Below are 25605 nucleotides of genomic sequence, written 5' to 3' on the forward strand. Positions count from 1 at the left end.
ATTAAATATATACATGTATATAAAGTTATATGCTATGTATATTTCTTATCATAGTATATACAAAAACACAGTTAACTTTCAGGCAGAGATCCAGAAAGGCATTCGTATCTCTAACTGCCTTCTGATATCACCTAAATAAATGGGCAGTTAGCAGCTAGGAATGTATTCCAACTGCCAATAGAAAGTATTTCAAGTTCGGTTTTACAATTACTTTTGTTTCACTAATTATCTATAGATGCCAAGATCCACCAGCCCTGGATATTCAAACTGAGCAATCTCTCCCTCTATTCTTGAGCTGCGATACCACAATATAAAATAAATTTAAAAAAAAAAAAAAACACAGAAGGGATAGAAAGCTTCTTATGCCAGCCTAATGAGAAGCTTCTCTATATCAGGCTGTACACATCCTCCAAAACCTGAAGCTTTACACAAAACATCTCACTTTGCTTCCACTACACTACTGTATGCCAGCGTTATTACATATGCACACAATTTGCAAATCTCTCAGGAAACACTGAAAGACACTGATTATTATTTATTTACTTTCAAAATAAACTGTAATCCCTTTCTACGGGGACCAAAATTTGAACTATGCAAAGCCTGTGTGCTTGATTTTTGCATGCCTTCAGACAGGGAGAGACAAGAAACAGAGCCAGGCTTATCTACCAGTTCTTATACAACTGACTGCTGAAAACTAGGAGGAAGACCAATTTTCAAAAAACAGTTACAGAGAAGCAAGAACATAGCATCCACTCTGTGGAACACAGCACCAAAATATACATTATTCCACCAAAAGTCATGCCATGCAATTAAGTACAGTAAGATTTCAGAGTGCTCTCACCTGTCCTGCAACACTGGGAAATAATGTAACATGTCTACTCCGTTCACTGTAATTTTTCCAGTCCCATTGTCATAAACTACTGCAGTAGCTTTTGCGGTTTTTCTTGTACCTTAAAGGAATTAAAACCAATCTGTTATGAGGCTTCAACATTCTACAAAACTTCAAGTTTTGTACAAGTTAAGCAAATCTCAAGAAGTTAAGCTAATCTCACTTTCATACAGTACCAGCTCTCTCTTTTTGGAGAAAAAGAAAAAAACTGAGGAGAAAATAAATACAGATAGTGAACAACCAGCTTTCAGTATATTTTAATCAATCTCTATTAAGGAGTTGGGCAGAAGGAGGTGTTGGGAGAAGGTAGAGGTAACACTGTAGTTTCCTAACCTCAGTATATGAGGACATTTTCCTAACCTGGTGATGTCACATGAAAATAAACAGTTTTTTAAAACGCTTATGTTTACCATAACTACAATTTCTAATAATATTAAAATACTTGATAAAAATCATACAAAGGTACAGAAGTTTAAGAATATTCACATGGAAAAGGCTGCACTTTAATTATACTGGTATAAGTAATGTCTGTACATCATTTAGCATGGTTTCTTCAGAAATTACTACCTGCAGTTAGCTCTAAGTGCATTAGCTTCAAGTTAAACCATGACAAACTCTGTGCTAAAGCCTAAGGCCAATCTTCTGAGCACAAAGGAAGCAATCACTCTGATAAAGGAATTATGAAACAAATTGGACATTTTTCTTCATTTAGGAGGGTGATGGGACAGAAACAAAACTATTCTTGAACTTATAAAGTCTGATGGCTTTTCTTAAGTAACATGGGTTGCACATTTCAATAACTACTGTTCTGAACACACTACTGAAAACCAGTGTGGATTAGATTCCAGTCTGGTGCTCACATCTCCTTCTTGTCACATCATCTGGAAGCCAATCCAGCCAGAACAGAGCTCTCTACCCATTTTGCCACTCAAATTCTCTGTGGCCTTTGTTCTTACTATCATCTTCTGCCCGCTGCTTAAGAATACATATCATCTCCGACTAAGACGTCAAGTGTACTGCATAGCATAAAGTGTGTGCATGCACATATGCTTTGTCCAGAAAGTCATCAGACTTTCCCACCCATGTTGTTGTTATGTTTTCTAGGCAATCACAGGAACTCACACTGAACTCACATAGGAACTCACATTATTCTTCCACCACGTGTCCCTGTCTTCCACTGAAAACGAAAGCAGCCCGTGCTTAGAAGACAGAGAGAACTTTATGGCTTCTCTCTAATATCTCATCTGTCTCAGTACCAATGACTGATCCCATCTCTGTCCCATAATGCTAGCTGTGGTTCGTCCACTTATTTAAAAAATTTAGAAAACCCCCTTCGTATTTTCCTAGGCTGTTTGTAAAGATCCAAATGCCTTGCTATTTATTCTTTATATCTTTGGAATCTTCCTTTGCTGGACTGCCTACAAAAGTCATGATAAAGGTTACTTAGTGGTCTAAGCATGTGACTTTTATATTTAGCATCAACTGTTACATCCATGGAGTTCTCCATGTGTGTTTGTGTTCCCCCAATCCCCTGCCCTGTACATTCAAAAGGGGCAACTCTTGCCAATAATGGAAGTCCTTTTGTACCCTAAACACGCAGCACAACAGGGTCCTCTCTACAGAGGTACTACTCTACTGAAATACAAATAAAAAACTAACAGCTGATCGACTCCGTGCCAAAACCTTCCACTTTGTTACCAGGCCATGTCATAACATACTTAACTATACATGCAATATACACATAAGCATACACAATGAAGTAGTGACACATCCAGAAGTGTTGTACGTACTATAAAGAAAGTAGGGTGAAGAGGAAAAAACTCTGCCTCATTTACCAACCAAGCTGAAATTATTACCTTGACCAGTGCTGAAGGCCACTCCTCGCTCATCATACTTCAAGGGCTCAATAACTACCTTTTGTAACTGCGCAGGAATCTCTTTGGAAAACTTTTGTATATACTTCTCCTCGATGTTACCACATGGCAAAGTCATCAATTTTTGTAAGAGTTGAATAAATCTTGAATACTGTAGACAACAAGTCTTCATTAAAGGATACAAGTGTAATTGCATTTGCTAAAACTTTCTATTTTTATGTAATTGATCTTTCCTATTTCACATTTATTGATGATTTCTGACAAGATGACACTTTTGCACCTACATGCTGATTTATGAACAGCATACAGTTTCATCATTATCCGTGTGTCTAAACATACCTGGTTCTTTCTGCAGGCAACAATGAAACTTTAATTGAAAGCATAACCAATGCCTTTGTAATACAGGATTATTGTATTGGAATGAAGTTCATCTTACTTTTTTAAAAGAAAACATTGAGGGTCTCCTCAATCTTTTATTATTGTTTTATTAAAATGTCAAAAGGAAACGATTTTCAGCTCATTTTCAGTAAGTCAGCATGTTCATTGACTTGGAAATAATTTTATTTCACTAAACTGAACCTCTTAAATGATTATATTTCATAATATATACAGGAAATACCTATCTATCTATCTTTGGCTGTTCAAGCTGAGTTACTTTAATGTTTATGATTTCCTTTAAAAATGAACAATCAAGCTATTTAAAAATTCAAGAGATACTTGACTTAAAGGGCAACCTCTTGAAATAAATTATCCTTTGCTACTGTGTGGTGGTTCTTCCCCCTTACACCCCCCTCCAAAGTTCTTCAACATGTGATTAAAGAGTAAACATCACTGTGTTAACCTATTTGTGCTAAAAGCTGGGATGTCCTGTTACGAAGTGTTACTGGCAGGAGCACTAGACAGCCGGTCACTGGATATAAAGGTATGCTATCATCTAAAACGGATTTTTCATATAGATACCATAATGTATTTTTGAAGTTGTCTTTACTTACAAGCTGTTAACAGAAGTATTTGCATTTCTTTATGTTACCAGAGTCTTCTGCACAATATTAATAGTTCTCTTGTAACCTAGCAATATCCCCTGGAACTCTAACATCACTTAGAAAGCTACTTCTGTCTAATGATATGATGCAGATGCATGGTAAAGCCTTTGAAGAACATAAATATAAAAATACAAAAATTTTAAAATTATAGCGTCTATAGATGAAGAAAGCTTCCAATAGTTTTCACTTGCAGAGTGCAAAGGAAAAAAAATATCAATGGCTCTAATTTTGTTTAATAATGCAAACACCACAGAAAACTTCGTTGCAATGGCAAAATAAAAGAATTTGAGCAGGTAAGACGGGTAGTTAATACCGAGACATTTCAAACAATGTTTATCCCTATAGGCTGAGGCTTTGTGGTTTTACATGCAAAAGGCCAGTCATAAAAGGTTTGGGGGTTGTTGGGATGGTGGTTTTGCTTGGTTTTTTTTTTTTTTTTCTTTTTAGTTTACTGTAATCTACTTTTACAGATGTAGACTATACAAAAAACAAGCAGTGAAGAATAACAAATTGTTTGCTTGTACAACTAGACCAGTTCCTGCCACTCAGAGGTAAAACACACATTCCAAATGCAGGAGCTACTGAAAAGACTGAAGTTATAACTGCTTCTGCTGCAAGCAAGATAAAGTATCCTGCATGTAACAGGACGGAGAATTTAAAACAGCAATTTCTAACTTATGCTTACAGACCCCAATCTGCTCAAAGACCTTCTCGCATCGCCCATGGACAAGGAAGCCATCACATGTTACTGTTCTGGATGACAAGTGGGCAAAGGGCATGTTTGCTGCTGCTATGCTATTTTTGCAATGATGCTGTCCACAGGACAGAAGAGATTGAAGAACACTGTGTCAAGGTGAGAAAATACTTGGGATGCTCAGACAAATAGCATTATATTCTCTGGTGCTATTATACTCAAGCTCAAACTCCCAAAAGAAAACTGATGCTGGCTGCATAGACTGAACCTGCTGTTACAAAACCTAATGCTATTTACGGGACTGTAGAGGGGACAAAAAAGTGTATGACTTTCAGAATAAATAGTCTTATTCTCGGAGATACATGTAAAGGACTCCAAATCTAGAGAGTGATACAGTTTGCAGGTACTGGGGAAACCGCAAAACCTTCTTCTCTCCCAGCATATTCATATCAAGGAGAATATCGCAAGATTTACCTGTAGCAGACTACAGACCCATGTAGCTTTGTATTTTGTTTCTCGTATTTGATTCTGTAGTCAATCACTAAGAAAAAGGACTTCATATTTCTGATTAGCCCTCTGTGATTTTCTATCATTATCACGTCCTTCTTAAGATTGAATAATCAGAAATTCTGTGCAGGTTTACCATTACACAAATCCACCATGTTTCCCATCTTGAACATTTACACCTTCTTTACAACAAGCAGAGTTTCTAGCCCTGTCCATTTTTCATCTGTAATGAACATAAACAGCTATTTATTTCTATTATAAAGTGTTACCATACTCCATTCCTGACTACATACTTAGATGACAAAGGCTCTAAGCCTCACAATGTTACCAGGAGGAAAACTAAACTACGTTAGTAAGAACAGAAAATATTCATAGTTCTGTACTGTGCTCGATAAAAAAGAAGCAACACAGGTCACTTTTCAATACAACATGAATATGACAGTGCTGTGAGCATATACAGACTTTATGAGAAGGAAGAAAATTCTCTTGAAGAGCACCTGCTTCTACATAGTACCTTTTCAGTATCAAAAAAATGCACTCAGTCTGTATTTTTAAGATACAAGACTACTTAAGATCAGAAAGATTAATTACTTACGTCATCATCTGACAGTTTTTCTAACAACATTTCTTCCAATTCAATCTTAGTCAGCCACCTGCTGCCAGCCAGGTTTCTGTTTAAAATATCACATATATTCTCCCTTTAATTAACCATGCAATTAGAGTTGCATCACAAAGGACCACACAAACAGTCAGTCTTCATTCAGTAATACATCTTCCATTACAAATGAATACAGATCACATACCTATAGTAAACATAAGAAGGCCTACACTGATTTTAGAAGATCCATCTTTTGAAAGGGATGGTAACTTCACATATTAAATTAACCACGCAAAAATTGCGAGTATCAGTTATGCATTATTCATATTATTGAAGTCCAAGATTGAGCTAGGGTAATACTGTAATAGTAAACTATCTTCCCCACAACTTAGGACTTAGTTTTAAAAGCCTGCTGCTAAGAAAAATTTAGTTTACAAACAGCAAAGAACAATATCAAAGGCAGAAAGTTAAAATCAAATTCTAAAGTAACAGAATTTTGCCTCTGGTCTTTACTTTCCTGATCAAGACAAAAACACTCCACCAGCAGTCATCACAGTCAAAATACTAACACAGCAGTGACACACTGTATTCTATCTACTGTGTCGTCTTGACCCGCTCAGCACAGAAACTGCACTGATGACAGCAAAAGTAGAAATTTAAGAAAACAGCCTCATACAGAGATCACAGAGAAAAAACAATGCCTGAAATAAATCTTTGTGAAATATCTATGATACAAAGTGACCAACTAAACAGAATGCCAGCACAAATATACATGCCAACAATTATCAGGTAAATTTAAGGCAAATTTGTAACTAGTTTCTTACCTCTTCAGGTTTTCTAGAAACAACCTTAAAGAATGTTTTCAGCAGCATTAAGAAAGCTGTGATTCAGACAAGCACTCCTTCTGAAAGTGATTTTAAGCAGTACTACTTCTTAAGTATTTATTTTAAGGTTTTTGAGCCAGGCCACAAGAAATGTGTATTTAAAATCGATGCTCGTTTTATCAGTAACTTTAAAACACTCCCAACCCTGACAGACTTAAGGATACACTTACATTTATGTACTGCTACTTCCACTGAAGTCAACAAAATTTTTTACATGTGAAAAGCTACAATCTTAAAGTAGTTCAAGATTAGGCCCTAACTCTACAGATAATATTACAGAATGTGCCCACAACAGATTATTTTCTGGGGAGAAAAAAAAAAAACAACGTCCTTCCCACCCACTCTCTACCTACACTTTGGAGATAAATTATCCAGGCTAATCTCAGAGGAAGTACTGTACCCAGTGTGGAAAATAAGTCCCAGAAATCCTTTAAATTCTCTGAGCTTTTACAAACCTAACAAGCAAAAAACCTTTCAACTCTGACTAGCTTTAGGTCATTTTCTACATCAGTAAATCCACTGGCTGAGCTCTGTAAGGAATCAGGTTATTTTTCAGCAGCATACAGCAAGAAACTAAATTCATTTGTTCTCTTGTCTGCTCACAAGCTGACATGAATCTATGATAAAATATTCTGTGGGTCACAGGACACTATTTATATCATGAAGAAACATGAAATTCTGTTATTTAAGAAATTGAAATAATCTCAGCAAATTAATCCTTTCTCTTCCTAACATAAGTAACAAATGGCTGAAATTAAGAAATGACAAACCAACGTGATATGTAACTGGATCAGCACATAAATCCACTGGCTAGAAAATACACAGAAAGAACAAAGATAAAAACAACTTTTACAGTGAAAAAGTAATTACACAGAAAAGCAGTAAGTGCCAAAACTAAAACTGTACCCATTTATTTTACAGAGTTGCTTAATATTCTAATATATCATAAAATCCTTGCAAAAAAGTCTCAAAACAGAAAATCAAGAATAGAGCCTAAGAGAAGCAGAGAGTTCTTAAAGCATATGCCCATTTTCAAGACAATCCTGACTATGTACGAAGAAACTAACAACAGTAGCAACTCCCAAAGTTTCTTCTGGTTGCCATGTACCTTTCCTGTCCAGTGGTTAACTAGCTGAAGAGCTTGCTGTGCATACCAGAGAAGTTAAAGAGATTAAAAAGGAGAAACTAAATTCAGTAATTAATAATGTTGGTATTTAAACAAATGCAACCAAATAAACTTTTCTAAAATTGCTATAGTTTTTGACGATTTAGCTGTTCAAAGCCATTAGAAGAAAAATAGCAAAATTATTATTTTGATACTCTTCAAGTGAAATATTGGCAAGTAATAATGTTCAAGAACTGTAATTAAAGACTATTAAAGAGCTCAGCCATAGGCCTTTGGATCTTTCCATCAGATTAGAAACTTCTATGGTATTTTAAAAGGCCTTATTTTCTTTACCTCCTTTTTCAGAAACTTTTAATAGAGATAATAGAAAACCTCATTCATATACAGGAACACAGAATCTTGGATATTCTCTACTTGTTTTCAAATCACACTTCAGAATTTTTACACAGGACTGAATAGTGAAAAGACAGTTTGAAGAGCAAGAGAAATAGGGGGGTTTTCCCTATTATAGCAGTGAGAAGTGAGCACTCCACATGTACGTACTACATGTAAGACTTCTCAACCTGAAATTACTATATAAATATTAGACAAGCCATAGGGAAAAAGTCTGAAAATGTGTTTGTGGAATCAAAGGCAAATAGGGAGAGGAACTACAAGAAGTGCCAAAACAACATATTTGAAGCATCTTAAGAAAACTAGTATCAATATTCATACTAACTGGAAGCTTACTTTTTTTCATTCTGAGGAAGGTCTTGTGCTGTCAGCTGGTCTTGGTATTTCTGAACATTCAGCAATTTTTCATATGTTTCCTAAAATGTAAATGGAAAAATATATTTAAGTGCATTTTTCATTTAATATGTAAATTTTGTTATTTAAAACATGTTTTTGCGGTTTGACTCTCCAAACACTTAAAATACAGAATTCAGAAAACAAGCAGAGCTCTGGCAATTAAAACAAAGCATGCAGCAAGTTAAATCTAAACCAACACACACGTAGACAGTATATATAGTACTTCCATATACAGTTCAAAGCAATGAATTTTGAATTCTGCTATTTTTCTTCAGTGTTTGTTGCCTTCTCACATAGGCTTGTAAAAAAAAATTCTCAGTTGTATACAGAAAGGCAACTGTCTTTGTGTAAGGGATGTAATTCCAAAACATACTAGACAATAATTTCATCAGTGCATCTACATTTTAGTTTGATTTCCTCAAAATACTGACAAGGTTTAAGATTGTAAATAATTTCATTTAGTTAGACTTTTGTACATTTAGAGTGCTGGCTTTACTGATAGTCTGTACGAGTCAGAACTCCCTCTTACCCAGGACACACATGAAGTTGTATGTTTACCATAGTCAGAAATTGTTCTTTCAAAATGTTAGAGTAAGTATATCCAAATTTTCAATAAAGTTTTCTTGAATTTTTTAGCTATGCTACTATTTTCAAACAAAACTTTAGAACAACAAGAGGAAAAAATATTCCAAAAAGTCACACTGATAATACTGCAGAACGAACATGCTTTTAACAAAGTATTTTCGGGGGTTTTTTTTCAGTTCAGAAACTTTCAGAGACTACTTGGTTCTAAAAAAGAACAACAATAGTGATGGAAAACACAAGTTAAGTAGGGATATTTGGAGAAATAATTATAAATCATATTGAAACAAAACAGGATTGTTCTACCAGAACAAATACTTACATGCCAAATAATTTACTTCCATTAGCAAGTGAAAATAGAAAGCTTATAATCACTTTCATATACCACATTCATATAATGAGTCTTAGCAAATGTTCGAAACTACCATGTTAAGAATTAGCAGGGACAAGGAACATTAGTTGTCTGTGGGTTTTTTCCTTTGTATTAAAAAAAAAACCAAACAGTAAAAAGAAATGTGAGCCAGCTCTATATTGTCAGAAATTAACCAATGATATACTAGTTCCGAACATAATTCCGGGATCTGCAACAGGATACAGCTGAATTTCTGCAACAGTTTACATTTAAAAAAACCCCACAAACCAAAAAACCTTGCTCAGTTACAACATCTACTGTTCAAGCTGATTTATCCACTAATATAAACATACACAAGTGTATGAAGTAAGAACAGGTTGTTATCTGAGCTGCACTCAAAGCATTTAAACAGGGACAATTCACTGAAGTTTTTGATGCAGGTCACTGGTGACATTTTCAACAGCACAGAGAAACAAAAGTGTTTTCAGAACAACTCCACAGTATAAAATCCTAAGTACAAAATTATCCACTTTTGAGACAGCTTAAGAACTCATATTATAGAAGTATGCCTTTCAGAAATCCTTTATTTTTTATAGCAATAACTGTTTCAGATAGGAACTAGGAAAAATTTTCAACTTAAAGAATTCAATCTTCAAACACAGGAAACATCATATAAAATAGCACAACAGATCATATTTTCAAATATTTCCAAACCTCACAATTACGTCTGTAGATCTCTAAGATAACAAGATATGGTAGCACTACTTTGAGCAAGATGAATGTCACGTCGCTCTAATAATCTTAACGAATCTACTCAGAACTGACTATTAGGCTGCAAAAATTATTGACTATACATTAAAAGCACAGACATGGCTTGGGTTAGAGGGCAGGAGGTATCCCTGACACCAAGCCATTTTTAGGCATCTGTAGTTAGACATGAAAAGGAATCAATACAATAGCTTCTGCCCTGGACTGTAGAGGGAGGGAAGAGAAGGGGAAGGAGGGCTGTGGCTGCCCCTGAGGTATCTGGTGAGAGCTCAGCTGGAACAGACTTAAGAGGTTCCTGTGAGCTCAATGAGTGCCTGCTCTTGGAAGAAATCAAACCAGGCATGAAGATGGTATTTTGGTGTAAGATGGTCAGAAGACATTCTGGGTTACTAGGTCTTATGAATTTGTACAGAGGTTTTTCACTTTACTGCTAGCCTCTCAACTTAGCTCTTACCTCTATAAGGCAAGAGTCACCTTCCTACCTGGGAAAAGCAATCTCCAGTCTGCCTCCTCAGAAATACCTATCATCCTCTCTATACCCTGGTATATACATTTTTGTATTGGAATGGTCAGCAAAAAATACATGAACCAGGAGCGCAACTTAACACAACTACATCACAGTTCTTTAAAAAAAGGCAGGGGAGGGAATCACTGTTGTTACCTTAGGACAGGCTGACTATAGGCAGAACCGCTTCTGAACAGCAACTGAAGTATTTTCAGGTAACTTGACACAAGTTAAAGGACGACTTTAAGATTTTGTCATCATATTCAGAAACTACTGATAGACGCAGGCAAATAAAATGAGATATGGGTTGCCACCTACTAGTTTTGAGTCTCAGAAAGTCACTGCTACAATGACAAAGAAAGCTTTACAATAGTTGGAACAGTAAGATCTTCCTGAAGACCGTCCTAGGCATTCCCAAAGAACACCAACACTTTACAGCCTGTTTAAGTCATAAGAATATGCACTTCTAAGAATTAAAATGACCTCTTCAATCTGCTCTGGTTAAATTACAGTAATCATGTCCATTCATACAAATAATCCTTTATGCAGGAGGTGAAGTCAACCAACATTAAAATGCAGTATTTTAAAATACTTCCAAGTGTAAGAGAAACGCTAAATACAATTTCCTGCATATTTCTGTCAACAAAAGTGGACTTGCATCTCTTAAGAAATAAAATTTTGGTTTAAAGTATTAAAAAAAATTAATGCATGCATTTAATCTCTGTACAGAGATGAAGTCAAGAGACTAAAAGAACCACTCACGTGTGAAGTAAAGTATATGGATGAGCCTTTGCAAAATCAGGAATCACATGTAATGCCCAGTAATTTATCTGACAAATCTTCACTCCCCAACGGCTGAGGAAAGCTTCTGAAGACACACTTGCTTTTTCAAAGCTGGCAGGTGAAGATTTCAGTAATCACTTCAGGATTCAATAGTCCAATTCATGAATGTACACATCTGTGTGTCTTGTAAACTCAGCTATTACACAATCAAAATAGCTGATTTTACAAGATTTGCTACGTACCGAAACACTTCCATTTCTAATAAGGAGATCAAATTTCAGATCTCTACAAGAATGCTCTCTTTTAAAATAAAAAATTTAATATTCTTAATTCGCCCTGCATAAAAGAATTTAGGAAAGCAATCAGCAAATAAAACCCTAGAAGGAGACATTTTAGGGGGGTGGGGTGGATATTATTTTAACATTTTGGTTAAAATAAGCTACAATAACCATATTTTACATGGCTGTCTGTTTTTCTTTGCTTCTTACGTGGTTTTGACTTCAGTGTATCCTTTCGGATTTTTTAGGGGTTTGGTTTTTTTTTGAGTTAAAATGCACTGTTCTCAGAGCATTTACCTCTGCTCTACAACCTCTGATATTTCTAAAAAAGTCCAAGAAGCACAATCGCACAAAGTTATTATTTTGCTAGACAGAATTGTATGAAGAGACCATTTTGTCTTCTGCACAAAACATGGTATTACTCTGAAAAAATTTCAAGTTAAATGATGATCACATACACTATCAAAACATTTGTGAAATGCTGTTTCATACAACAAACATTCTTTTGTGCATCAGCAGAAAAAATAAATTGTCCTTTCCCCTACAGCTGAACTTTATTCAACAGGCGGAACAAAAATAACAATGGAGTATAAAGCAAATATCCTTCATTACAATTCATTTAATATTCAAGTCATAAAAACATATACATTGGCAATTATAATACATGTGAATATACACAGTTTAGTTTTAATAAGTGAATATTATTTATTAGCATTAAACAAATAATGCTGTGACCACTTATATTACTAGCAATTAATAAAATTCAAGTTCCACATAAGTCTATGGAGTAACTAATGGCATACAAGTTTAAGCTAAATATTACGTTTATCTGATTTATTAGACTTAATGTAGCACTTTAAAGAACATCCTCAAATGGGATTGATTACTTATACTAGACTGTGTTAACACACCACCCTTTTTGTTTCTCCTCTAGTCAAATTATCTTCGAGACTTAAAAAACACATTTTCTTAAATACACATTAGTCTAGTAAGAGGTTAAAACAACGCTGGGAATTTCATGCAGACTTCAGCTTTCACTTGGCTGACTAAAAAACCCCCTTGTTAAACCTCACTTAACGGATTTAGGTTTATAGAAGCCTATTTAACAAAAATATTCCGAAACAGTAGAACACTCAAGTACCCTATACTAATAAAAAACCACATTTGTCAAACCGATTTGTCTGAAGGCGGTTGCCACACTGTTAGAAACAAGATGCACGCTATTCTTTTAGAGATTTCCGAGGCAAGCTCGCATACTCTTTCTAACTGCTCGGAAGGGCTAAAAATAAACTTGCAAAATTTGTAATTTCTTCATTATGATGGAAAGCAACAAAACATCTTGCCCTTGGGTTGCTCTGTTTCAGCCAAAACAAATGCAAATGGCTTGTCAGATGACAGCTGTTTGATAAGGCTCCTCTACAAGACCTGCATGCTTTACTTTCTTCCGTGAAACTTGGGATGAAAGGCAGAAGGCAGGAAGAGAATTAATGTAGCATACAGTCTAAAGGCAATGCTACAACCGTGATTAAGTAGAAAAGTTAAAAGGCACAGATTTTCCACAGCCTCGCTGCGTGCAACCCATCCGTGTAACAAGTTGACAGGCCTAGCGCGTCAGCTCCATCATCCTCTCCGACAGCTAAAACGCAGCATTGCATCCCTTTTCAGAGAAAATTTGCGTCTGCACCATGAAGCGTTGTACATTATTTCTTAGCACTGCAGGGGGCTCAAGTCCATATGGAACCTTCACAAATATTACCACAGATCAAACCAGCGGCATTTCGAGGCAGATTTGACATACCTATTTAAATGAACAGCAGGGGTCCTCGGGCTGCCTCAGGCTGTGCAGGAGAAAACCTCTGTGGAAAGCCTACGCTGCAGCTCCATTACTCAGCAAAGACACACTCTACATTTATCATTCATTTCATTTCTGCCAGGGCAAGAAGCTCATTTGCCCAAGGTCAACAACAACAACAAAAAAAAGAGGTGTGTGGGGGGGTGTTTTTTATTCTCCCAAAGAAATAAATGTACCTGACAAGTGGGGATATTGTCCTTTGGGTACACAGAACACAAATAAGTATCAGGTAATTCTAATAAAAACACTACATTCAGTAAAGCTGTGTACTGAATTTGATAACAACATTTTTTTGACAACAGTCTTAACTTCTTAAGACTTCCTAATGAGGAAAAAATCTGACATGACTGTTCAATTAAATATTTCAGCAGACATTATTAATGCTTTTGTCTTCTGTAAGTAAGTACACATAAGAAACATGCACATCTTTCTACAAAGTCTTCTAAAGAAGTAGATAATGCTTGCATCATTGATGGTCATAGATATGAAACGTCTGTTCATAATCAAGGTTAAGACTCAGGGCCTAGTGATGTTCTATCAGATACAGCTTTTTTCATAAAGGTAAGCAGATGCAGATTCTTTGCTCCTGGAACCATACTAATCAGAAAATGCCTTAAGTTTGCATGAATGGAACAGTCTTAGAAAAATCAATTAAGCAGTTTAAATGCAAATTTTCTTCACACTAAATGTCAGCACAAATAACATTTCCTACAGCTTTGCCCTTCAAGGGAACAAAAAAGCCCCTATTTTTTATTCTATGATGAATTTTCCTAGAACTATCTATTTTTGTCGTATACGCATTCTCTACTACTAGCCTTACGCTACTAGCTAGATAGCGCCTAGAAGAAAGTCTTCAGACTATTCAAACCTAATCCATAGCCAAAATTGTAAAATAAACCAAAAATTACAGCAAGAACTACTATGTAGTCTGTTCTCTTACATGTGACATAAAAATGTCCCCAATAATGGATATTGACAAAAACATACATTACAGTGGTGATATTACGGTCTACTGTGAAAATGACACTAAAGTCAGGAGCTCCTGACACACATTCCCCGAACAACAAGTCCTTGATTGGGAGCTAACATTATTTATTACAGATTATAACTTACTTACATGCATTAATGAATAATATGACTGCTTGCCAGTATAAAAGAGAAAATGAAACGGTCGACCATCTTCTCCCCACTGGATTTCTAATGAAAAGCAAGATTAGACAAGAAGGCAATATATGATCACTAAAAAATCTCCCTTGTATTTAATTGCAGTTATAAACCTCTTCCGTAATACTGATTACATTTTTTAAATATCAGAGAACAAAGACATTTTGCAGGCATTCAACCTGTCTGGAAATCTAACAATTTAGACTGCCTTGTTAAAACCAATCTCCATCTACAATTACAACCAAATATTTAATATAGTATTTTTAAATACAGTTTAACTTGAGGGAATCTCTCATGTCCATCTTAAACAAACTTTCAAAGACTGTATAGTTGGTATTACAGATAGAAGTATCCGTTTTAGAATAGGAAGAAGCACAAATTAAGAGAGAACTGAAGTTTACATAACAATTGTGAAAGATGAAAGATTAACACTTCTGGAAAACAGTGCTTTAAACCCAGAGAAAAATTTTTATTAGTATGCGTTAAGGGTCGAGGGGACCGAGGTAAACCACTCCTCGAATTCCTTAACGCTTCAGCTCAAACCAGGACAGTATGTCTGAACTAAACTAAGTAGTCATACAACTGTTTTATGTGTAACAAAACTGTATTTAGAACTTGGGTGATTTTAGGACTTGCTTATATTGATACGCCTGGGATATTTAACTACAAAGACCTACCCTATTGTTTACATAATTAGTTCAGCAAAAAAACATAGGTTCCCTGTAATTCAGCACATCCAGTTTATTTTATTCATTTTAAAAAAAGTTAAAGACAAACGCATTTCAATTTAAAAAAACCCCACAAACTTAAATATAACATGACCAAAGGTCTTACCCAAATAAAGTGGCAAAAATAAAAACCTGAGAGCCTTCTACAAATTGAACTGTAGAGAAACTCACAGACATTTTATCCAGAGAAGTTCAAATGAAGCTACCTATAAGCTACAGACAAAGATAAGACTCCAGGAACCTGCCTGATAAGCACGATATGTATTGCATTGCAACGTTAAGACATAAGGCGGCAGGGCAAAAGTAAAGATGCAAAACTTACTAAAACAGAAAAAATACAGGGGGCTTTTACCCACAGATACTACTAGTGAAACGTGGATTTCCATGTATGCAGCTGTGAAAGCATTTTCTTTTCAATTACTGTTTGGGTAACATTCTGAAGCATAAATTTACATTTTTGTACTTCAAAGTTAAACATATAATGCATAGACAAGCAAAGATGCCTTAAAAGAGATAGTTACTGAAAGTGTTATTTTTAGAGGTAAATACAGAAGATGCACATTTATATCTATTAGTTTTTACACCTCTCAGGACACAGAGAGCATTTCAGAACTCCTTAGTCCTAAAAGCGTATAGAATAGTCGCTTAATCCTGCCATAAAACAGCCCGTGGATTTTAGAACTGCACAACTATTAACTCTCTCCTATACTTTAGCTTTCTACTTCTTACTTCACAATACTGTGAAGTTAAAAAATAATGCATGATATCATTTGAAAGCTGAAATTCCAAAACTTCACATAATTTAGACAGGTATCAGAAGACACAAAAAGCTCCAAAAACTCCAAGGAAAAGGAAGACTGGAGGGATGGAAAATGGTAGGATTTCACTGATAATCAGAAGTGTCCATCTGGGACTTAATAGCTCAGTAAATTTAGAATTTCACACCCATGCCACCAGTTCATACTAAACGTGAGTCAAAAGTGGACAAAAGGTTTTGCGATTTCTTTTAAATATTCTGTGTAAAATTAATTTGGCAATTTCAGTGAAGTTCTCACTGACAGACCAACATACTGGTATATCATAGACAACTGGCACTCCCTATGATGTCTCAGGAGCAAGACCAAAGACAGTACAGACATAAGTGCAGAGTTAGGACGTCCAGGTCAAAACTGAAACGTGATTGGGAGAGTTCCCACTCTCCCTATTCTCTCAAGTGCCAATTTCAAAGCTGTAATTTCTAAGCTTTTAGAGCAATGAAGTTACCAGGAAAACTTTAAGTTTAAAATAATATTAATGAATATTTCATAGCTGCGATAGACATCTCTGAAAAAAAGCTATTGACTTCAACAAAAGGTTTTCTTGTGACTTCAGATTCTGCACATCATTTATTTTTAAACAATGAAAAACATTTATCTATAGTCAGCTAACAAGATGTCCAAACAGACAACTGGTATTCCAGAATCCAGCAGTACTTTTTATCCTAAAAATCAGAATATCAGATCAGGCATTTACTACTCATGTTATTAGGAACATGGGGAAAAAAGCAAAACCGTGAAATTAAAGAATTCTATATATGCAACAATTCTAATACTTAGATATAATTAATTTTAAAAAAATCTATGAATACTTACTCCTCTGCTCTGGAAAAATTTCAGTAGGATGCTGTAAATAAACAAACAAGAGTCACCAAAAGGAAAAATTTACTTTAAATGTTACACTACAATTATTCAGAAATGCAAAAAAGAAAAAAATCCTACCTTCATCATGGGCCTCGCTTGTTTGTCAAATAAGCCAGAAGGAAAGAGATAGGCAATAGCTTTCTGAAAACAAAAGAGAGATCATATATGTAATTTTTTTCCACAAAACCATCATCAAAACATTTCTGAGGTACTTTCTTCTACAGAAAAATTGCATAATTTTTTTACAGTATACTGGCAACCAAATCAGTTAGAAAAGAGCGCTGCATATGTGCTGTGCTGAAAAGAAAAGCAGATCATTTCCTCAGGAACCCCCAGGAAAAGTAAAACCTCATCCTGAAGGCTGTAACTCTACCAGAATGAGAGAATTTTCTTCTGCAAAGTTTAGTTTTTATAGCATGCATTTATCATAACTTATCAGAACTACTCAAGTGCAAAGACCACCTTTATCCATAGTGATTTTTCCCCTAGAATTTCAACTGCTGTGAATTCTAGAGGAAACCACACTATTTAGTTCATCTTTCTGAAAATACCAGTGATTGTTAGCCTACTGACAGAACAAGCATGGAAATTTTACTTAAAGGAACCGGACAAAGGAAAGTTTTACAAATTTAGAATCCTAGTTTCTGCAGATGTAGTTTCCTCAAGTCTAAAAGCAATGTTTGTTGTGGCAGCAGATTTTACATAATAAGCATTTCATTGATCATTGTATCTGGCAACAATTGTGAATCACTACAATCTTTGCTGAACTTGAATTAATTGCTAAACATTATCTTTATTCTCCTTTGACACCTAAGGGTTTGCTAAAACCATTTAGAAACAGGTATGACATTCATTAGCACTCATTGTTTACCACTGTTTTCAACAAGTACAAGGTACATAATTTGCTTTTACTTGACCAATATCTACCACTAATCATGTGATGTATAAATTTATTATTATTTGCCTCCAACAAATCAAATGAGGCAAATTATTTTGGCAAAATGTAAGGCAAAGCACTCCATTTGTTTTTAAAAACAGAACAGAAAAGGCAAGCCATCAAAAACCCCAGACATAGAGGTCTGGCAAGTATAGACAACTTCAGACAGTGGGTAGTAGAGCAGTTACTGTACATGCTTGTACAGTGACATGGACTAACCAAGTAAGCCCCTCTGGCAGTGGCCTCATTTATATTTCCATCAAACAGTATGGAAAAGTAAAATTACAATACAATCAGAGTTTAAAATCTCTCAAGAATAATGACTCTTCACTGGTTAGGCTACCTTAGGGCTATTACTTCTGATAATTTTTTCCATGGACATGGAGTGGCTCGTCAGTGCTTCAACCAATTTAATATGCATGGAGTGTAGAAGAACCTAACCTATTAGTTTCATTAATGCCCTACTGGCATTCTGAACAGAAATTCTGAGAATTTTGAAGCAAACAAAAGGCTTAACTTGATTTTATGAAATGGTAATTTTGTTTCTCTTAGTGACTACTGTATTCCCATTTGTTAGTCAATGGGCATTTTATGCATACACACCATAGGTGAACACCTATTTACGAACAAATGGGGATTAATTATGATGACAATAGAAAACTGCTGTGAGCCAAATGATGTTAAACAAACACCTTATATATTAAAATAATTTATTACAGGATACTGAGACCAACTGTGTGTGTACTTAAGACACAGTCTTTATACAAGTATTTCCAGAATCTCAGTCAAAAGAGTTACTGTAATTATGACACCGTAATAAATGCCAAATATAACAATTTAACATTTATAATGAAGAATAGCTGCCATCTGAGACCTGCTTCTAGAAAGTTTATTTTGTACTGAGTGTATACTCACATCTTTCATGCTAAAGTACAAACCCTGCGTTAAGAAAATCTAACATGTACTTTAAGCTTTCAGCTCTTCACACAACTAGCCAAAGAATAATAGTTCACTCTAAGTTTGCTTTTTTGTTGTTCCAAAATGGAAAGAAATAAAGTCTTCCTGCATTCTCCCTTTTTATGGAAATGTAATCAAGGATGCCATATATGTCTATACATCCTGTTAGGAACTATTCTGGGATGCAGAATCCAGTTCACCTTTATTCAGAAGTTTCTTCTTAATTTCAAATATTATGTCCTCAGACTATACTTTTAGCAACTACATAGCAAGTCAGTCTGCCTCTCAGAAACTTCATTTATAGAAGGCGATTTCATCTATGCAAATGTTACGGTTTTACAGAAAAGGAGTATTTCAGAAAAACTTAAATTCTCAACACCCATGTGTACTCGCAAAACAGATAAGATGGTGGATCAACTTTAGGAAAACATCAGAATTAGTCTCTCCAAACTGCAACCAGAGCACTAAATAACCATGAAATATTTTCCTGAAATCTTTTGACAATGTCTTCAGATTTGGAACACAGGGCTTCCTTTAAAGTATTTCTGGTTCTCAACTCAAAATTTTGAAAAGTATTAACTGCACATTCTGCATTTTCTTGAACATCCAAAAAGCAGGTGAACATCCCTCTTAAAACTTTATAATCAAGGTTTAAATGCTAGCAGTAAAGTTCCCAAAAAACCTTTTAGATTTAACTGCAGTTTTCCATTCTAGATGTAGTTTTCAACTTCAGGGTCATGGCCTGTATCCTTCTTCTAGTGCTTAGTTTGACCTGAACTCTAGATGAGAAAGGAAACATTGTGCCAAAGAGGACCAAGAACTACTTTCTTCAGGCCATCATTTCAGCTATACAAGATTCATTCGCCCCACTCTAGCCTCCACAAGGTTCTGGGTTGCTATTTCACAATTCTATTTGTTAAATCGTGCTGTTGCCATTGTCTTTTCAAATAAAACACAGCCTTCTAAAAAAGAAACATCTGTATTTATTTTCAGCAGAAACATGATTAAAAATCCTGGTACCTAGTAACACAATCTAACTATTATTGGAAACACCATTAACTACTGGAGAAAGGAGGAATGGGTATGGTCTGCTATAAGCTACTAAAAATTTTAGCAATTTCCTCTCAGGCCTCAGAAGTGTTTGTTTTTAAACCCTACTGTTGATCCACACAGGGGAAAAAAATACTCAGTAGTAACACCTTTAAAACTAGCAGATCATAATGAACACACATTAGTCAGGAGATGGTTTACATCACAGATTTCTTAAAATGCATCGTTAAACTTAACATTCTTGTAATAAACTAAGGGAATCCCATTATACCATCACTTCTTGAGGGACCAAATGATTCAACATACTGCTCGCAGGACCACAATGTCTTTCACTTGAAGCTGTAAGTTTGAATTCAAGCCAGTTGGAATAACAAGAGCAGGCTTCCATGACTATGAAAAAAAAAGTAGTATCTGGCAGTCCTTCAAACACACAAACCAATTCATTAAAGAATCTCTCCAGCACTGCACGTGGCATGCTGTGCCAGTTCAGTATACCTGCCACAGCCTCATTTTCCCTCTTCATTGTGCATGTTGCACGTGCTGACTTCTGATCCTCCTCTTCCTATCTACCTACAAGTCAAGAAGTTTTGTTTGCTCACTTCCTCAAATGTCAGACTAACCCTGAATCAAACAAGTTCAGCTGCGTCAGCAAGGGTTACTTGCTCTTATTTACTTTAACATCTTGAGAAAGTAAGAATTCAACACTTTAATTCAAATACTGGAGTAGCGGAAGGAGACTGAGACAGTTCGGTCCTTAAATAACCCACCATAAGTAGGAGAGGTTTGGCACGGCAAATGGATCTTGCCAAGTGTCTTCTCACACTTCTGTTGACTCTACAGCTCAAACACAAAACTTTCCACTAATTTTCATTGCTCAAATCACGTGCAATCTAAGTAACATCCAGTGAGGAAAGGTATTTTGTAGAAAACAAGGAAAGAAGGAGAGAAAATAAACAAACAAACTTCCATGGTGGGGTTCCCTTGCAGCAGCAGTATCCTTTTTGGCAGAGGGCTTACGAATCCAGTTCATCCCTTTTGGAATGTACACAAAACTTTAACCATCAAAACACTGAGGTGAGAAGCAACATTCCATTCTTTAGAAGTTTTTACCATCCAAAATCCACAATATTTGAGTGGAACCAGGAATGAATGAAACAAATAGGACATGAAATGTTAAATAAAAACTGCTTCAGAGTTAACAAGACAGAGAAGGTTAACAAAAAAGAAGTGACACACCTAAGTTTACCTTATAAAACTAAATCCCCTCTAACAACTAACTATTAAAATTTATTGAAAATACTCCAGTCATTTGTCACTGCTTATCTAAAGCTGAATTCTAGCTTGGACAGAAAAAAATTTCAAGTTCACAGTGACATATAATTTTAATCTCATCACTTGAAAAAAAAAAAACTAGAATTACATTAAAAAATCCAGCTTCTTTTAGTATTATATTATTTTTATACTAACTAATCATTTTCAGAACAAAAATTAATGTCTTGTCCACTGCCTGCAGAGTAAAAATAAAAAGCCAAAAACCTCAAAGTCGTCATTTCTATCTTCTTTTCAACATTTCAAACCCCTGAACAATATTAATGTTAAAAAAATACATCAGTCATTAGTTCAGATGGACTTGGATGCAGAAGTAAGAAAATACTGATGCAGTTTGGCTCTGGTGGGGAAAAAAGTTGAAAAAAGAATTCAACTTCAACTATTTAAAACACAAGGTAAGATCCAATATTTCTCATAAGAACAATACTCAACACCACACTCTTCTTGCAGACAACAGAAAGTTCAGAAACACATTTTGTTCTGAATAACATTTCTGACATTTCACATATGCCAATATTCATTAATTTCTCAGACTTTGTGTTGCTAAAATTTGAATGTTATTTATACATCAGATGTGCTGGGCCACTTTTAAAAGCAAATGAATACAACCTATTTTTCACTAAGAAAGTCTTAATTCATTGAAAGAAACTACACCCTATGAGCAATGAAGTTTTTCCACATTTAACATTTTCATAGTTAACCTTACCAGTACTTTTGCAACAATATATATGCTAATGAAGATAAACGTATATTTTAGATTCAAATTATTCCATCTGCTTGACAACAATCTATTAGGTCATAAGGCAGACAGCAAAAGAAAATCAACACAGCTCTCTAGCTTTTGATTTTTACTAACTCTAATGGGAAAAGAGTATTGCTTTATGATGAGCTCATATCTGGAAGCACATTTAGTGACTGCATAAAAATGAATAATAAAAACGCTGGCATATAAATAGGTCATGAAGATTAAGATGCTTTTCTTGTATTAATCTTACTTAGATTTCTGGGCTTTAAAGTAGAATATTACAAACTGCCAGTGGAAAATGAAGGTGGGCTGTTTACTACAACCATAAGTTAAAGTTAAATCTCAAAATAAAAGGATTACAGACTCAGCCAGGGAAAAGCACTAGGTCAGGACTGCAATCTCTATTAATTAGGTATCCCAGCTGGGCAGTGGGTATGCAGCTGTTAACTTGATCAATGACTTACCTAAATGTCATCTCTACTGATTCGCTTATAAATTACCAGCAAGTGAGACTAATGTACAGGTGCTAATTTATTTAAACTGTTCTCTGCAGTTCTACATAGCTTTATAAACTGCATCTGGCACCTAATGTTAGCTGTCAGTTGTACTTAGACATGCCTGTCCTAACGACTCTGTTCATTAGAAATGAGCACAAATTATGAAATATTGTGAAAAATGATACATCAAATGGAATGGGCAAAGCAAATCAATTAGAAAAACTTCATAGCACATATTCACACATAGGAGAATAAAACATCCTAGCTTCAGAGTGAGGTCTATAATACCAATTAAAAAGCAATTCATAGACTTCTGCAGAGTTATATATCAATTTGCTGGATTTTTTTTTCTTCTCCAGAAATACAGTTGTAATGCACAGCTTAGCTTTTCATTCCTAAATAAAAGCAACTGTAAGAGGCAATTCTGCTTCCACAACATCCAGAAGGATTAGCAAGTCAGTCAACTTATTTTTCTGTTTAAAACCTCACAAGGTTTAGCTTTTTAAACTATACCTAAAACACCACTGAAGGAGAGAGTCCTATGATGTCTACTTTTGAAACACACTGCACAGACTGATTAACAGTAGACGACATGGAAGTATATAAGCACTCATCAGAAAGAATTATTACTGTTCGAAATGTAAAGCTTCGTAATTCTCCTGCCAGTGCTTAAGCAGCTTTTATATTTTTATAACAAATTTAATTATGCATAGCAGACATTATTACATATTCTAAGTATTTTCCAACACCTGATGGAATATGAAGAAATCAAACATGTACCACAGATACTTGATATCGCCAAACACTTCTTAAAGTAGAGTCTGCAAAGCAGTCCCATACCTGTCACCTGCAATGCATCGGTAAAAGCTAATTGCCAGAATGAATATGCTTCTAGTAACGATGGAGCTCAGTTAATTTTGTGAAAATGATCATAGTGCTCTGGATTCATAAAGAAGAAAACAGTACTAAGATATGGTCGTTCTCCATTTCTTGCAGTCTTGCTGTCTGTAAGTCTTCCCGCCAGACCCTATCGGGAAGGATGCCAGACTGCAGATTAATGCGTTCTCCTACCATTAACCTTTCAGGCAAACGAACTGAACTATTCGCATCATCATCTACTGTACTAACATGGGAGGTATTCTGGTGGCAGGTCTATGCATAAATGCTTTACAAGAAAGTAACTCAAAAATAATAAATGTCATTAAAGGTAAGAAAAACATCTGAAAAATACAGGAAAAGGAAACTCTATAGTCTTTACAGAAATAAGAAAGCCAATGTAAAGGATTGGGCTGCTAATACTGCTGACCCAGATGCCTTGATGAATCCTTTTACTGGTAACAGGACCTTATCCACTCTACACTGAGACTGGAAGGGTCTCTGCATTGGCACTTTTTTGTAGAGGAGCAAAGAGGTATCTACAATTCTGAATGAAAGTAGTTGCTGTATCAGTGCATAGCTTTGTACTCAAAACTTGATCTACTATGGATTTGTGACTTGAAGTCAAGCTTTCCTTATGGATTTTTTGATATCTGATAAAACCCGAGTCTCATTTCAGCCTTCTTCTCAGCAGGCCATTAACTGTGTGTGCTTTACTCTGCTGTCTATTTTCACAGAAGTTTTCAGAACTTAATTTTGGAGCCTGTCAAATGTGTTCGAAATCAGCCTGTATCACCACCTTCAGATGTAGTTCTTTCTTGGCATAAGCATGCTGTCAAGACCTCATATGGACACAGCTATGCTGACAGAACTTTGCCACTGAGAGGGGCAACAAACTATCTCCTCGCCCTAAAACACCTAAACCACGCACACCTCTCTTTTGGCACATATCACATTACGTCTACCCTCAGGACTCTGCCGATACACTGTGCTGCCATGGCTATAGTAATAGCATTCTGCTGCACAGAGAAGGCTTCAGCCATGACACAGCTTCACCTAAGAGGGAACGTCACCAAATGATGTTTCTTCTCTCTACTTCTGATGTGTGATAAAATAAGACATAAATGACAGAAGTGAAGACCGGGGGGACATTAAAATAAATCCACGCAACAGAACATTGTTCTCAGCAAAAGGGAGCATATCTATATATGAGCCCAAACAACACCAAGGAAGAGAATGCTACACATGTCAGCTGTCAGAGGGAACAGCAGTAATATGTTTAAAGCTACTGATATGAGCTTAAATTCATGTTTATATTAAAATCCCTATGTTAAACCCAAGTGTTGGTTGTAAAACATTCTATAAAATTTCATTTGCATTACCAGTAAACACAGTATCGTACAGGAAAACCTGACCTAAATACACACAGCAGGTCAAACTGTAGGTAAACATTTCCAAGTGCTACATAAACCTTCAGAGTGCCTCTTATAATCTCAGATCAAGAGGATTATCCATTAGTACTTTTAAAAAGAATCTACCGTGCTTTAACAAGATATGGTATACTGCTCTATACTGTGATGTCTGACCTCACATGGTAGCAGGGGTAGAATCTCTATTCACAATCACAGTTGCAATGTTTGCAATGTATAGTAACATTCTTTCTTAATCTGACAGTTTGATTAAAATTCACAGAGAGCTGAGGGGCTCATGCTGAAGTAAAGTGCTTTCAATATCTGAAACTCTACAGTAAATTACTTCTCCAACAGAGCAACTGTACTTACATCAATATCCTCTTGGGTAAAAGTTTCTGGATCTTCTCCCATCATGTTGGCTAAATGTCTCTTTCCTAGGTTGAACTCTTCAATCTGTTTTTTAATAAATTCTTCCGTGTACTTTTCAGGTCCTGAGGCTCCTACATTTTTCCTCTGCACTGCTGTAGTGGAATAGATTAGCCTTAACGTCTAACAAAAACCAAGAAAAAAAAGAAAAAAGAAAATTGAGAGGTTTATTTTATATTTTTGGCACAATAAGCTCTAAATAAAATGAACAGTACAACAAGCCATTCATAGCTGTAACAAGATTCAACACATTATTTTAATAAATTAGAAAAGACAGTATT

At 35.4% G+C, this 25605-nt stretch overlaps 1 protein-coding gene across 1 annotated transcript; it reads right to left on the reverse strand.

The window, feature by feature from the left end:
- Positions 1–830: 830 nt before the first annotated feature.
- Positions 831–25444, reverse strand: MRPS9 (mitochondrial ribosomal protein S9). Its single transcript, XM_010132897.1, has 8 exons — positions 25268–25444; positions 17174–17236; positions 17048–17078; positions 14642–14721; positions 8345–8424; positions 5603–5678; positions 2746–2914; positions 831–950 (listed from the first exon to the last, which is right to left on the reverse strand). Exons 1-8 carry the CDS (start codon positions 25310–25312, stop codon positions 838–840), a joined length of 657 nt encoding a protein of 218 aa, XP_010131199.1. The 5' UTR covers positions 25313–25444; the 3' UTR covers positions 831–837.
- Between the last annotated feature and the right edge of the window lie 161 nt (positions 25445–25605).

This window comes from Buceros rhinoceros, unplaced genomic scaffold (assembly GCF_000710305.1).
Source record: "Buceros rhinoceros silvestris isolate BGI_N320 unplaced genomic scaffold, ASM71030v1 scaffold14833, whole genome shotgun sequence".
Taxonomy (NCBI): Eukaryota; Metazoa; Chordata; class Aves; order Bucerotiformes; family Bucerotidae; genus Buceros; species Buceros rhinoceros.

Excerpts from the sequence above, each read along its gene's own strand:
- MRPS9 (XM_010132897.1), bottom strand. The coding sequence starts at position 25,312 with ATGATGGGAGAAGATCCAGAAACTTTTACCCAAGAGGATATTGAT. Across the intron at positions 2,915-5,602 it reads AAAAACTGTCAGATGATGAC|TATTCAAGATTTATTCAACT; the intron begins GTAAGTAATTAA and ends TGTTGTCTACAG. Across the intron at positions 951-2,745 it reads GGCCTTCAGCACTGGTCAAG|GTACAAGAAAAACCGCAAAA; the intron begins GTAATAATTTCA and ends AATTCCTTTAAG.